The sequence below is a fragment of the Lissotriton helveticus genome, chromosome 12 (genome assembly GCF_964261635.1).
Source record: "Lissotriton helveticus chromosome 12, aLisHel1.1, whole genome shotgun sequence".
Taxonomy (NCBI): domain Eukaryota; kingdom Metazoa; phylum Chordata; class Amphibia; order Caudata; family Salamandridae; genus Lissotriton; species Lissotriton helveticus.
In genome coordinates, this window is record NC_136073.1 from 400497038 (window position 1) to 400511194 (window position 14157).

General features: G+C 46.8%; 1 protein-coding gene across 2 annotated transcripts in view; it reads left to right on the top strand.

The window, feature by feature from the left end:
• Window positions 1-14157, top strand: part of NKD1 (NKD inhibitor of Wnt signaling pathway 1) — a 177014-nt gene that overhangs the window by 119773 nt on the left and 43084 nt on the right. For both annotated transcript variants that reach the window (XM_078671067.1, XM_078671069.1), the window contains exon 5: window positions 11632-11732. In XM_078671067.1, coding sequence (XP_078527193.1) covers window positions 11632-11732 — 101 coding nt within the window. The remainder of the gene's footprint in view (window positions 1-11631; window positions 11733-14157) is intronic.

Genomic DNA, 14157 nt, shown 5'->3' on the forward strand with positions numbered 1-14157 from the left:
TCAATTTGCCACCTGAATTTCCTGCCCTGTGCTTTGTAAGTTAGAAGATGAGTTGAACATAGTAATGACAACTCAACTACATTGCGACATGGGTTCCCACTTCATATTTATGCATCTTGTGTAGTAGAGGAGCAGCAGGGTATTTTAGAAACATTTTTACATGAATCTCTCAATGTGATATTCAAGTGTACCCTGTTTCGATCTGGGAGCTAGACAGTAGCGTAGCTATACCAACTGCCACCCGGGTCAGACCCTAAGTTTGCTGCCCAGTGCCGGTAAGAGCAGGGTGGCGGCCGATGGTCGATTTTATTTGGGGGTTGGGGGAATGGTCTGGCGGCTGACAGATGACTTGTTCTCAAGTGGATGGTGGTAGTCAACAGTCACGGCTTGCTCAACTCCGTCGCCCCCAAAAACAGTGATACTAGGGGTGGAGCACAGTCCCCTCCCCTTGCTAGGCCAATAGAGCTAGCATAAAAATAAAAGCTATTGTCCTCTCCACTCTAGTCTTACTTCAATGTGAGTCCCTTCTCCAATGTCACCCAGTAGTATACTGCACAAAGAAGCAAAAGTGAAAGAAGGGCCCTAGGAGATCCTACAAAATGTCGAATCTATTTTTAGGGTTGGGTCAGTTTCCACTCCACCACCTGTTTCTCATGCCATAGATCCCTGGGGAAATCAGAGGAATGTAAACAGATCAACCAATAGTTTTGGAAAAACATGTGTTTAGTTTGAAAGATTTTCCTGACTTTGCTGTCCTTTTTCCCAGACAAATCCCAATGCCGTATCCCGTTCCCCTTCGAATTTGAAGCTCTGTCCCTTTCACTTCGTTTTTAAAATCAGATATTAGTACCACTGTGTGTATGCATCTACCACACCAGCAAACCCTACACACAAGAAGCTTGCATAATGCTCGGATAATGCTAATGTGGGGCACACTGTCGCCCACAAGACTGACCAGGCACACCCTCCAGTATTACACACAACTAACACTCCGTTGCTAAACATAAAAATCTCCTAGAGAACATAGAACCTACCAGGTCCAAGCAGCACCTACTACTCACAACCGTGTACTGCAGTCTCAGTTACTAGAGTTGTTAAGCAAAGCTCATCCTGGTGAGCCCAGATCTGTGTACCAATGCCTAATCCAGACAGCTGGGATCTATGCAGCAAATTACATTCAAGGTACTTTAAAGACCCAAAAAAACATATTAACAGGGCAGTACCATTCACATCACATATCCTACATGCTATATGAAGCTGCATAGTATATGATGCAGGTGTAGCGGCTTATATCACTTCCAGTGGTACAGAAATAGGAGACCAGATCAGCAGGAACGCACTCTAGAACGAACCTTGATGGGCATGCAGGAACACCACCAGCAAGTGTGCTACTTTAGAGGGGAAGAGACAGTCAAGCTGTACTGCTGCCCTTCTAGCTATTTTTTGTAGCTCAGTGTATGAAAGAAGATTGCAGTACTGTTGTTTCTACCATACTTTTTTTATGTACCGTGGAAGGCATTAACTTGACACGTGTGCAGTGCCGACAGGCACAGGTAAACGCGGTAAGGCGGGTTGGGAGCGGGGGGAAGTCGACAGACAACGAAATAGGTATAATTAAAGAGATAAATAACACATATTCCATTCCGTCATCTGTCGGCTTCCCCCAAGCTACGCCCTGCCCAGCCTCACCGCCCCTACATGCGCTGGCCCCCGCTACACATGTGTGTGTGTGAGCGTGTTTCTCACTCCTAAAAGTGTCACAGTAGAGACTATTCCAGGCCACTAAAAGCTGTAGAAATGGCTCAGGCAGCAGGTATTTGTCATTCTAAATGCATATTAAATAAATGTTGTTGTGCTCATTTCAAAAGTAGCAAACAGCGCCCCAAGTGGCTGACTGCCATAAGAGCAGTGTTGACTATTAAGTGCCGGTGCTCAGCACCGGAAACCACCGGCACAAATTAAGCATTCTGTTATTGGCTTTGTCAGTTATTGTTACAGTGATGCGCTACAGTACTGCAATGTTGGTCGGAGATTATAGCGCTGTGCTACACTACTGTAGTGTTGGTCAGAGATTATAGCGCTGTGCTACAGTACTGCAATGGTGGTAGGAGACTATAGAGCTGTGCTACAGTACTGTAGTGTTGGTCAGAGATTATAGTGCTGCGCTACAGTACTGCAATGTTGGTAGGAGACTATAGAGCTGCGCTACAGTACTGCAATGTTGGTAGGAGATTATAGCGCTGTGCTACAGTACTGTAGTGTTGGTCAGAGATTATAGCGCTGCGCTACAGTACTGCAATGTTGGTAGGAGACTATAGAGCTGCGCTTGCAATGTTGGTAGGAGATTATAGCGCTGCGCTACAGTACTGTAGTGTTGGTAGGAGACTATAGAGCTGCGCTACAGTACTGCAATGTTGGTAGGAGATTATAGCGCTGTGCTACAGTACTGTAGTGTTGGTCAGAGATTATAGCGCTGCGCTACAGTACTGCAATGTTGGTAGGAGACTATAGAGCTGCGCTACAGTACTGCAATGTTGGTTAAAGATTATAGCGCTGTGCTACAGTACTGTAGTGTTGGTCAGAGATTATAGCGCTGCGCTACAGTACTGCAATGTTGGTCGGAGATTATCCTAGTACGACTTAATCTGTTTTCTGCAAAGAGATTGATGCAATTTGTAACTGAGATTCTTAAATGAGTGCGTTGAAGTGGGGATTTCCCCATGTTTGCTCTGCATTACAAATTGTCCTTGTGTAATTGCAAACCAAATGAGACTACAACACAAGTGTGCAATTCCTTACCAGTTAAAATATTCCCTGTTCTTTGCACATGTGCATTCTGCTAATGGGCCTTAGTGTTTAAACATTTCAGCCTCCTGTTCTCGCGAGCTTTGAGAAATATGTGCGCCGGATGTTTCCGAACGAGAACAAACGCGGCATGCCCAGAGATGTTTTTCTTGCAGCGTCTAGACATCGGGCGTGGGTGGAGTTGCAGTGCAGCAATTTAGGAAATTGTTATGATATGCCCTCTACTAGGCGTGCAGAGGAACTCTAGGAAAACACTGTTTGCCAAAGGTATGCTTGGTCCTCATTTTCAATTAGATCTCAGTTCTGCTTGCTTTTTTCAGTTCATGAATTTGAGGTGCAAATTTAAAATAAGCTTTTCAGATCTGGCGTTAGTCAAGATCTTTTATTTTAAAACTATATATATATGTGTGTGTGTATATATATATGTGTGTGTATATATATATATGTATGTATATATATATGTATGTATGTATATACCAGCCATGCCTTGCTTCTTGTCACTATGCCCAGTGTCAGTGGTGTAGCAAGGGAGCGGTCTGCCCCGGGCGGCACATGTTTTAGGAGTGGCGACTCTTTTACCCTTGTCTGTCTTAGGCCACCCCCGCTCTTTGCTCTTACCTGTGGCCGTCGCGGAGCAGCAAATGCAGGGACCGCCGAGGACGGCAAAAGGTCTAGCTACACCACTGCCCAGGGTCCATCTTCCATACCATGAGTCCGGCCATGCCTCTTTCCTTGTCCCAATACTCTGATCGAACTCAACACCATATGTCTGGTCATGCCCTGTTCCTTGTCCCTTAGCCCTGATCAAACATTTACACCATGTGTCCGGCCATGGGTCGCGTCTCGTCACTTGCTCCTAGGTAGAATATACACACCTTGGCTCTGACCATGCCTCGTTCCTTGTCACCGTGTCCAGGGTCCGTCATCAATACCACGAGTCTGGCCAAGCATAGTTTCCTGTCACTATGCCTGGGTTCATCATACACATAAGTCTCTCCTTGTCCGGCCAGTGCTTAATTTGTAAAAGAATGATTGTCGGTGCCGAGAACTCTGATGAGAAGCCTTTGGCCAGCACTGTTAAATGTGACTGCACCGAATACCTAGACTGCATTGTCTTGAATCACCCGCAGGCCTCTATAAGCCACTGCTAGACACTCCCTGGCCCTTTACCTCACTTATGTATTGGCCCTGCTTTCTGCCTTTGTGACGGTTTTCCATCTTTCTCATCCTCCTTTTTTCCCCTTTGTGAGTTTTCCCTTGATTATTCTTGGGAAACATCTAATGAAGAAAAAAAGAGTTCTGGTACCCAACAAATGAGTGCCGGTGGCTTCCCCCATCAACCACTGGCTCAAGTTAAGCACCGGTTGTCCCTTTGCCCAGATCGAACATTCACACCATGAGTCTGGCCATGCCTCACGTCTTGTCACTTGCTTCTGGGTGGAACATACACACCTTTAATCCTCCATGCCTTGCGCCTTGTCACTTGCTCCTCAGTGGAATATACACACCTTAACTCCGACCATGCCTCATTCCTCATCACTATGCACAGGGTCTATCATCCATACCAGGAGTCTGGCCATGCCTCGTTCCTTGTCTCCATGCCCAGATCAAACATCCACACCATGAGTTGCCAAACCTCATTCCTTGTCACTGTGTCTAGGACGATCATACACAGCATGATGAGTCTGGCCATTAGTCTTTCCAGTGCTTAATTTGTAAAATAATGATTGCCGGTGCCCAAAGCTCTGATGAATAGCCCACGGCCGGCACTGTTAAATGGCACCGCACCACCTCAAACTCAATCCAGACAAGACCGAGTTGGTCTTGACCGGAGGTGGTTGCAGTCCGTGGTCCCCTTCCTTTTGGCCCCCCTCTTTTGGTGCCCCTCCACTCCCTGTCTCTAAAGTTAAAACCCTTGGGATTTTCTTAGATTCACAACTTTCTATCCATTCACATATTGGTTCAGTCGTTTCTTCTTGTTTCTTTTCCCTAAGAATAATTAGGAAAGTCTCTCGTTTTTTTTCCCTCCCTGCCCTAAAAATTATTGTCATGGCCATGGTACTGTCTCGTATTGATTATGGTAATGCAATCTACAATGGGGCCCCAGCCTACGCGATCCGCCGTCTGCAGCTGGTGCAGAATCAGGCTGCTCGCCTGATTCATGGCCTCCCTAAATATCATAGGGCCAGTCCATTACTTAAAGCTCTACACTGGCTGCCGGTGCGAGAGCGTGCCCTTTTTAAACTTGGCTGCCTCACGTTTCAGGCTAGGTCAGGCACTGCCCCTAAATTTATATGTTCTGCCATTGTGTCTTACCTCCCAGGCAGAGAGCTACTCTCCTCGCACATGGCCCTCTTAGTCATCCCCCGCTTTAAAAAACAGAGGGCGGGTGGAGCGAGGTTTGCTGTCCTGGCCCCAGCATTCTGGAATTCTCTCCCTGTTGCCCTCCGTACAACACCCTCTTATGCTCAGTTTCGGAGGGAACTCAAAACCCTCTTATTTGCGCAAGCTTACTCTGTCTAAACCCCCTCCAACTGCTACCGTCTACTGCAACTCAAATAGCGCCATGAAACCGCTGGGTGAAAGTGCGCTGTACAAATGTTTTTAAATTCAAATTCATATACCAAGTCTGCATATTCTGGAATCCACTTCAGACCTCTTTAAGTCACTGCTAGACCCTCCCTGCCCCTTTACCTCACTTATGCTGATCCCTGCTTTCTTCCTTTGTGACGGTTTTTCCGTCTTTCTCTTCCATCTTTTTTCTACTTTGTGAGTTTTACCTCTTTTGCTCTCTGGAAACGTCTGATGAAGAAAAAAAGAATGCTGGTCCCCCAAAATGAGTGCCAGTGGCCACCCTCATCAACCACCGGCTCAATTTAAGCACTGGTTGTCCTCATGCCCAGATCAAACATCCACAGCATGTCACTTGCTGCTGGGTGAAATATAAACCCTGGCTCCGGCCCTGCCTCATTCCATGTCACTTGCTCCTGGGTGGAATATACACACCTTGACTCCGGCCACGCCTCATTCCATGTCACTTGCTCCAGGGTGAAATATAAACCCTGGCTCTGGCCATGCCTCATTCCATGTCACTTGCTCCTGGGTGGAATATAAACCCTGGCTCCGGCCCTGCCTCATTCCATGTCACTTGCTCCTGGGTGGAATATACACACCTTGACTCTGGCCATGCCTCATTCCATGTCACTTGCTCCAGGGTGAAATATAAACCCTGGCTCTGGCCATGCCTCATTCCATGTCACTTGCTCCTGGGTGGAATATAAACCCTGGCTCCGGCCCTGCCTCATTCCATGTCACTTGCTCCTGGGTGGAATATACACACCTTGACTCCGGCCACGCCTCATTGCATGTCACTTGCTCCTGGGTGGAATATAAACCCTGGCTCTGGCCATGCCTCATTCCATGTCACTTGCTCCAGGGTGAAATATAAACCCTGGCTCTGGCCATGCCTCATTGCATGTCACTTGCTCCTGGGTGGAATATACACCCTGGCTCTGGCCATGCCTCATTCCATGTCACTTGCTCCTGGGTGGAATATACACCCTGGCTCTGGCCATGCCTCATTCCATGTCACTTGCTCCTGGGTGGAATATTAACCCTGGCTCCGGCCCTGCCTCATTCCATGTCACTTGCTCCAGGGTGAAATATAAACCCTGGCTCTGGCCATGCCTCATTGCATGTCACTTGCTCCAGGGTGAAATATAAACCCTGGCTCTGGCCATGCCTCATTGCATGTCACTTGCTCCTGGGTGGAATATACACCCTGGCTCTGGCCATGCCTCATTGCATGTCACTTGCTCCTGGGTGGAATATACACCCTGGCTCTGGCCATGCCTCATTCCATGTCACTTGCTCCTGGGTGGAATATAAACCCTGGCTCTGGCCATGCCTCATTCCATGTCACTTGCTCCTGGGTGGAATATACACACCTTGACTCCGGCCACGCCTCATTGCATGTCACTTGCTCCTGGGTGGAATATACACCCTGGCTCTGGCCATGCCTCATTCCATGTCACTTGCTCCTGGGTGGAATATACACCCTGGCTCTGGCCATGCCTCATTCCATGTCACTTGCTCCTGGGTGGAATATAAACCCTGGCTCCGGCCATGCCTCATTCCATGTCACTTGCTCCAGGGTGAAATATAAACCCTGGCTCCGGCCCTGCCTCATTCCATGTCACTTGCTCCAGGGTGAAATATAAACCCTGGCTCTGGCCATGCCTCATTGCATGTCACTTGCTCCTGGGTGGAATATACACCCTGGCTCTGGCCATGCCTCATTGCATGTCACTTGCTCCTGGGTGGAATATACACCCTGGCTCTGGCCATGCCTCATTGCATGTCACTTGCTCCTGGGTGGAATATACACCCTGGCTCTGGCCATGCCTCATTCCATGTCACTTGCCCCTGTGTGGAATATACACACCTTGACTCCGGCCACGCCTCATTCCATGTCACTTGCCCCTGTGTGGAATATACACACCTTGACTCCGGCCACGCCTCATTACATGTCACTTGCTCCTGGGTGGAATATACACACCTTGACTCCGGCCACGCCTCATTGCATGTCACTTGCTCCTGGGTGGAATATACACCCTGGCTCTGGCCATGCCTCATTCCATGTCACTTGCCCCTGTGTGGAATATACACACCTTGACTCCGGCCACGCCTCATTCCATGTCACTTGCCCCTGTGTGGAATATACACACCTTGACTCCGGCCACGCCTCATTACATGTCACTTGCTCCTGGGTGGAATATACACACCTTGACTCCGGCCACGCCTCATTGCATGTCACTTGCTCCTGGGTGGAATATACACACCTTGACTCCGGCCACGCCTCATTGCATGTCACTTGCTCCTCGGTGGAATATAAACCCTGGCTCCTGCCATGCCTCATTCCATGTCATTTGCTCATGGGTGGAATATACACACCTTGACTCCGGCCACGCCTCATTGCATGTCACTTGCTCCTGGGTGGAATATACACACCTTGACTCCGGCCACGCCTCATTGCATGTCACTTGCTCCTCGGTGGAATATAAACCCTGGCTCCTGCCATGCCTCATTCCATGTCATTTGCTCATGGGTGGAATATACACACCTTGACTCCGGCCACGCCTCATTACATGTCACTTGCTCCTGGGTGGGATATACACACCTTGACCATGCCTCGTGTTTTGTTACTTGCACCTGGATAGAATATACACACCTTGACTCCGGCTGTGCATGTCCAGGGTCCTGGTTCTGGGTCGTATGTTTGACACATACAAAATTATTAATTTTTTTCGTGCAAGATCTTACTTGCGTTTACTTGCATTTTCCTCTAAGGCCTCTTGCGCTAGTTGAGGGGCTCAGTCTATTAGCTGCACTCGGCTCATTTTGAGAAACACACTTTACTTGATTACTCCCAAACTCGCACCTGCTTTAAGCTGTAACCCGCAGAGGTGTAATGTGTGGGCTTTAAAGTGAAACTATTGAGCTGGACATTGTTTCACCAGCCGTGAGTCTTCTAAACATTACTACCTGTCACAAGCATATAGTTGCAGAAACAAAAAGAGACTTTTCGTTCCTGGAGGTGGACTGCGGGTTTAGGTTTCCCTTGTGTTTGGACATGAACAAGGACATGTTTGTGAACAAAGGCAGGCGGCTGTGAGCGGCTCAACATTTCTGTGCTTCCTATGTGTAGCCCGTATTCCTGCCTAGCGTCCCCTCGAGTACAGCCCTGATTCACTTCAGCTCTCAAGACTTGTAAAGTGACTCCTTGCCGTTCCCACCAGGGCGGCCCATCCGTCATTGCAAGAGATATTATTAACGTTTAATTGTTGTTCTTTTCAAAGGCAGACATAATTCATCATCTTCAGAGTCGACCCAGAGAAAATGTAGCACAAAATCTTGGCACAGATCCCACATAATCATGTTTCCACAGTGTGCTTCTCATGAGGAAGCTGTACCACGGGCTGCTGACGACGAAATGCGCCCTGTGCTGGGTCTGTTGTGTTTAAAGAGACAAAGGCAGGGATGGGGGGTAGCCTATTATTAACATGTCTCGGAGTTCCAGGCAAAATCACATTTTGAAGCTCGGGTGCTCCCTTACCCCATACATACAGCAAGGATTTTTGAGACCATTTGGGGTGGTGCCTGCTGTCTCCAACCCAGCAACGCAGCTCAGGTTGGAGACCGCTTTAGTGCGCATGCCGTTTTGGCCGGCCTAAGAGGGCCGGCCAAACCGCCATGCGGACTGATACCAGTGCTCAACACTTCCTCTTGTGCCTGCCCCCCACTGGCCCCACCCCAAAACTTGGCAGCTAGAAAAAAATATAAAACAACAATAAAGCTGGTTTATCATTGCCTAATTGTTCGTGTTTAACCCCTTCGGTGCTGATGACCGCTTCCGTTCGTCATCACCGTGGGCTTGTGCTGATGACGGCCGGGAGCCGTCATGACCACGCCCGCGGAATGTGCCGCACAGGTGCAGAATTCCGGCCGCAGCCAGGGGGTTAAGGCGGCTGGCACGGGGTGAACCTCCTCCATAGCGGAAGAGCTGCGCTGCCAATGAGGGCTTCTATTGGAAGGGCAACCTAACCACACTAGGGACTCACAAGCTCACGCCCACAGGTGGATGCACTCATGCTACAGACCTGCCTGCAGGGTGATCTCTGCCCCCTCATCAAAACAAGGCTGGGTCTGATATCTCATGTGAAATTTATTTCGTAAGTTTAAACTCCATGTAAATGACCAGGTATCTTCATGCCTTTGTTTATCAGAGATAGGTAAATAGATTTTTCGGGTGTTGATTTATTTTTATTTTGCTTAGATCATATATAGATATATATATATATATATATATATTTTGTGTTTGAAATATTGTTTATGTCAAATTCTTTTCTGTACCACTATGTTTATGAACTCACCTTGCTTGACACTGATTATTTTTTTTTAACATACAACGAGCCCTTAGATTTGGTGGGTTAGGCTGCGAAAGAACATTCTTTTGCAAAAAAGGAGCACATTCCCAAACCCGAAAGTTTCCATTACATTTAATTTGCGACAATAAAATAATTGCCAAGTATAAAAAAAAAATCTACACCCCTTTGAGTCTTCCAGTCAATTCTGCAAATTGTTCCACTGGTTCCAGTACTCAACCTGCCAGAAGCTGTTCGCGCTAGCTCGAAGGTCTTTTGCCAGAGGGCGCAGCCATGAGGAATTCATACACCATATGGATTACACCAGTCTTTTCTTTGTGCATATTCTATGATATAAATATGTCGGCAGCTTCATTTAATGAAAAATTGCCCGCTAAATAAATTTTTGGCCAACATTGTATTTTTTATTGCTTTACATTTTATTGGTATGTTTTGTGTGGCTTTTGTAAGATTTTTATTTCTGAGTTAGTTATGACCATTATTCTGAGTGGGTGTGTGGGTATCTGAGTGGGTCTGTGAGTGGATGTGTGTCTGAGTGGATCTGTGAGCGTCAGAGAGGGTCTCTGAGTGGGTGTGAGAGTGTCTGCGTGGATTTGTGAGTGAGTGTGTCAGTGTCTGAATGGTTCTGTCAGTGGGTTTGTGTGGGGAGAGACCCCCCACACCCGAACCTAACCTTAAATGCATGGTAAACGCATATGTTATAAAAGCATATACTTTCAAAAAACATGCGTGGTAAAGTTACAACGTGGTGAACACCACATTGTAAAGGCTGTTTTATGTGAGTGTTTGAGTGGGTGTGTGAGTGTCTGATTGGATCTGTGTGTGGGTGTGAGAGGGGCTGTGAGTGTCTGAGTGCATCTGTGAGGGCATATGTATGTTTTTTTAATTTTTACAGCCGAAATTGCGAATTATACACAACTTTACACGGAGGGGCCCTGAGTGTCTTAGCAGATCTGAAAATCCTCGGACGTGGAAAATATATATATTTTTTTCTTGACCATCAGGGGTCTCTCACATACCCCCTTTCTACTCACATTTCTGCCAGAAGATCAAAGCATTGCTGTTGGCCCGAGGATTTGTGGGCTGCCATTAAGGTTCCCTGATGGCTCCTCTTCCCTTGATATTCAAATCTACACCGTGCCATTAGTTCTGAGACATAACGTGTTGTGCCCTAACTAAAGGTAGTGCCCTCTTCAGGCTGAAGTGATTACTGACTGTTTGATCCAGCCAGATTCTGATGACAAACCTCTTTTAACCGGTGTAATTTCCACAAAACGAGCTCCTACCACCATCTTCTAAAATAAGCTGGCCAATCTCTGGTCCATGATTTGCTGAGCCCGGCCATACACAAATGTATATCCATACAGTATAGTGGAGTACGCAATCAATGTATTTCGTATGAAGGGAAGGAAAGCAGGCTTTCTGGCCCATTACAGTCTGTACTTTGTACATTTTATAGAGTAAATTAAGAAATCTAAAGTGACAATATGTCAGGATTTAGGGGGGAAGTTTAAGTGTCCAGTTTAAAGCTGAGAGCAGCTCTAGTGTGCCGTTTACCCTTAACCTCAAGCAGCAAAATACTTACCCTGAGGGATTGATGGCTTGTTTTGTCAGATTCAAGTTTGTGTTGTAACAAAGATTTCCCCATTCGTATATATGGTGCCAAAGAACCGTTTGAAGGCTATTGGCCATATCAAGAGTACATTGATACTATGATAGTCATTTCTAGCTGGTTGGTGGGTCGAGCTTTTACCTCTGTAGAAACATTTCAACTTTGTACGGATTACAATATTTTCCACAGGGTGTTTAAATCTTCAAATTGATTGCTTTTTACTTTTATACACACATTAATGTGATCCTTGTTTAAATACTTTTTTTGCAGTTGATCTGCCTCCCGAGAAGGTTGAAGGACTATTTTGTGGCGATGAAAAGAAGACGGATAAAGAACACGAACGTACATGCAAGAAAAAGCTTACATTTGAAGTAAGTGTTTTCATTATCTAGTTCTGAAAAGGCACCAATTCTTTATCAAATGCTAAGAATACTGTCTCAATGCTCTCGCTAATTCTAATAGAAGCTTGTTTAGAGAAAATGTATTAATCTGAAATGAGTATTGCAACTTTTCCTCACACACACTAAATTGTGGGAGGATGCGTTTGATGGCAATGAGATACCCTTTTTAACACAGGACTGACATTCTGCTTTAATTGAGGTTTTGATCATCTATTCTATGAGAGACAGGCTCTTTAATTCCTTAGCTAAAAAAAATCCTAACCTTTTCAAGAAATAAGTTCTGTGTCTTTCCTTTTTTGTTGTGAAAAGAGTGACAATTGTGTTCATTTTTTATCATAAACCTTGGCGATTTTACCTTGTAGTCATTTCAGTGCGTTTACACAAGCTTGGGTGACGTGCATGGCAAATTATTGCTGTGAAACATGTGGATGCTGATGGCACATACTCTGGTATATTGATTTAAGGAAGGAGTTCATGGGTCACATTAACAACAGTGTCCAGGCAGTGCTTCAGTCGCTTGCACAGCCCCTTCATGATACAGATAGCACCAGCATATACGAAGCATAAGCTCGATCCCTATGGGTTGTGCCCTCCTGTGCATGGTGGCGTGGCGCCATGCACACGTATCGCAGGTGCAATCCTACGGGGCTGTGCCTGTCATTTGCTTGAAGGAACATTTTGCCACTGTGCCCACACTATATTACAGATGTAAGCACACAAGACAGAAGAGACGAGACCATCAGAAGTGCAGAAGTGTGGCTCAATGGTTAGAGCGGCGTATCCTGATGCAGAGGTCTGGCCCGGGACCAGGGTTCAATTCCCGCCTCGGCGGGTCTTGGGCTCAATTTCCTCGGACCTGATAATTCTCGCCTCGGTGCCTATTCTAATTATGGGTCCCACTCTGCAACTCTGGGCAATAGCTTGCTTAATCTCCTCAACGGCCCCAACAGCGCTGGGATGCCTGGCTTCACCTTGGGGGTGCCCAGGAGTGGGCACTTCACAGGGAAAAGCCAGGAAGGGTTCCACAGCGGTATGCGTACAGCGCCAGGACACCTCAGGGTATAAGTGTGCTATACAAGTACAAATTCATTTCATTTCATTTCATTTCATTTCAGAAGGCACTGTGACTGTGCACGACATAGAACCGGTGCATAGTCAATGTGCCTCCATGGGAACCACTTGCAAGATGGGAATCCCTTGACCATCCAAAGCATCTCCCTGTGGGAAGGTTGTCACACACTGTACCCCCTGCAGGAGAATCTCTGTTCCCCTTTCAAAAGTAAGCTGCATTGCCACCCGCACATTGAAAGGCGGAACGGCAGCTTCAAACAGTAAGGTCCATATCAGAGACAGGGCACAGTGTCCTGGTGTGTGCTGTGGGGCAGCTTTAACTGGAAGCACTGGGATCCAAAACAGGTCAACTCACCCTTTCACAATCATTGTGCTGTCTGCAGTACAGCTGTGAACTCACACCTGCCAGCTGTTTGAAGCCACCAGTCCACCTTTCACTGTGCAGGTGGCAACTGGTATGCATTGCAAATGGGAACATAGATCCTCCTGCAGGAGGGGACAGTGAGTGACATATGGGGGGGGCATAGTAACCCTTTCCCCTCTTTCAAGGATCATGCTCAGGGGCACTGACAGTGCATCACCTCTTTGTGGCACACTGGCAGGGTACCCGCTGATAGCTCCTTTGCCACTGTGCCAGTTACTGTAATATGGCAAAGATGCAGAGGCAAAGTCCTTCCTCATTTGTAGAGGGCTGCACTCATGCAAATGCGGGAACCCCCTCCTGAGATCGCACTGGCACAATCTGCATTAGAGAAGGCGCAGCACAGTCATCTGTGAGCCCTTCTTCAGTACCAAAGAGTCCCGGGTAGGTGCAAAAAGCGGGCACACGTGTTTCAGTCCCAGGACACTGTTTATAATATACTCCCTAACCATTTTTACCCTTGCATGAGTAATCACCGGTTAGGCAAGAAGGAAACCTCAAGGATATGAATCAGCAGTGATGCAAAAAAGATTTGTGTTTATTTAGTATTTTTCCAGGTTGTTGCCCTCTCTGAAGGGTAGTTCTCAGTGTTCCCTGAGGATGATTTCATACAATCAAAGTTAATTTGCTGTCTATGGTCTCCAAGTCTACAAAAAAGAAATGTGTTTTGCTATCCATGCAGATATAGTTTTATGATTAGTTATCATGTATTTTACTATCAATGCAGATGTAGTTATACGATTAGGTAAACTTGCCCATAAGGCAGGAACTATGGCATTGACCTTCAAGGAGCCCTTTTTATGAGGATTACAATTTGGCTCCAATGGCCTGATTTAGAGTGCAGCGGAAAGGCTATTCTGTTGCAGCGGCGATGAAGTACACTTTACACCTTACTTAAGGTCG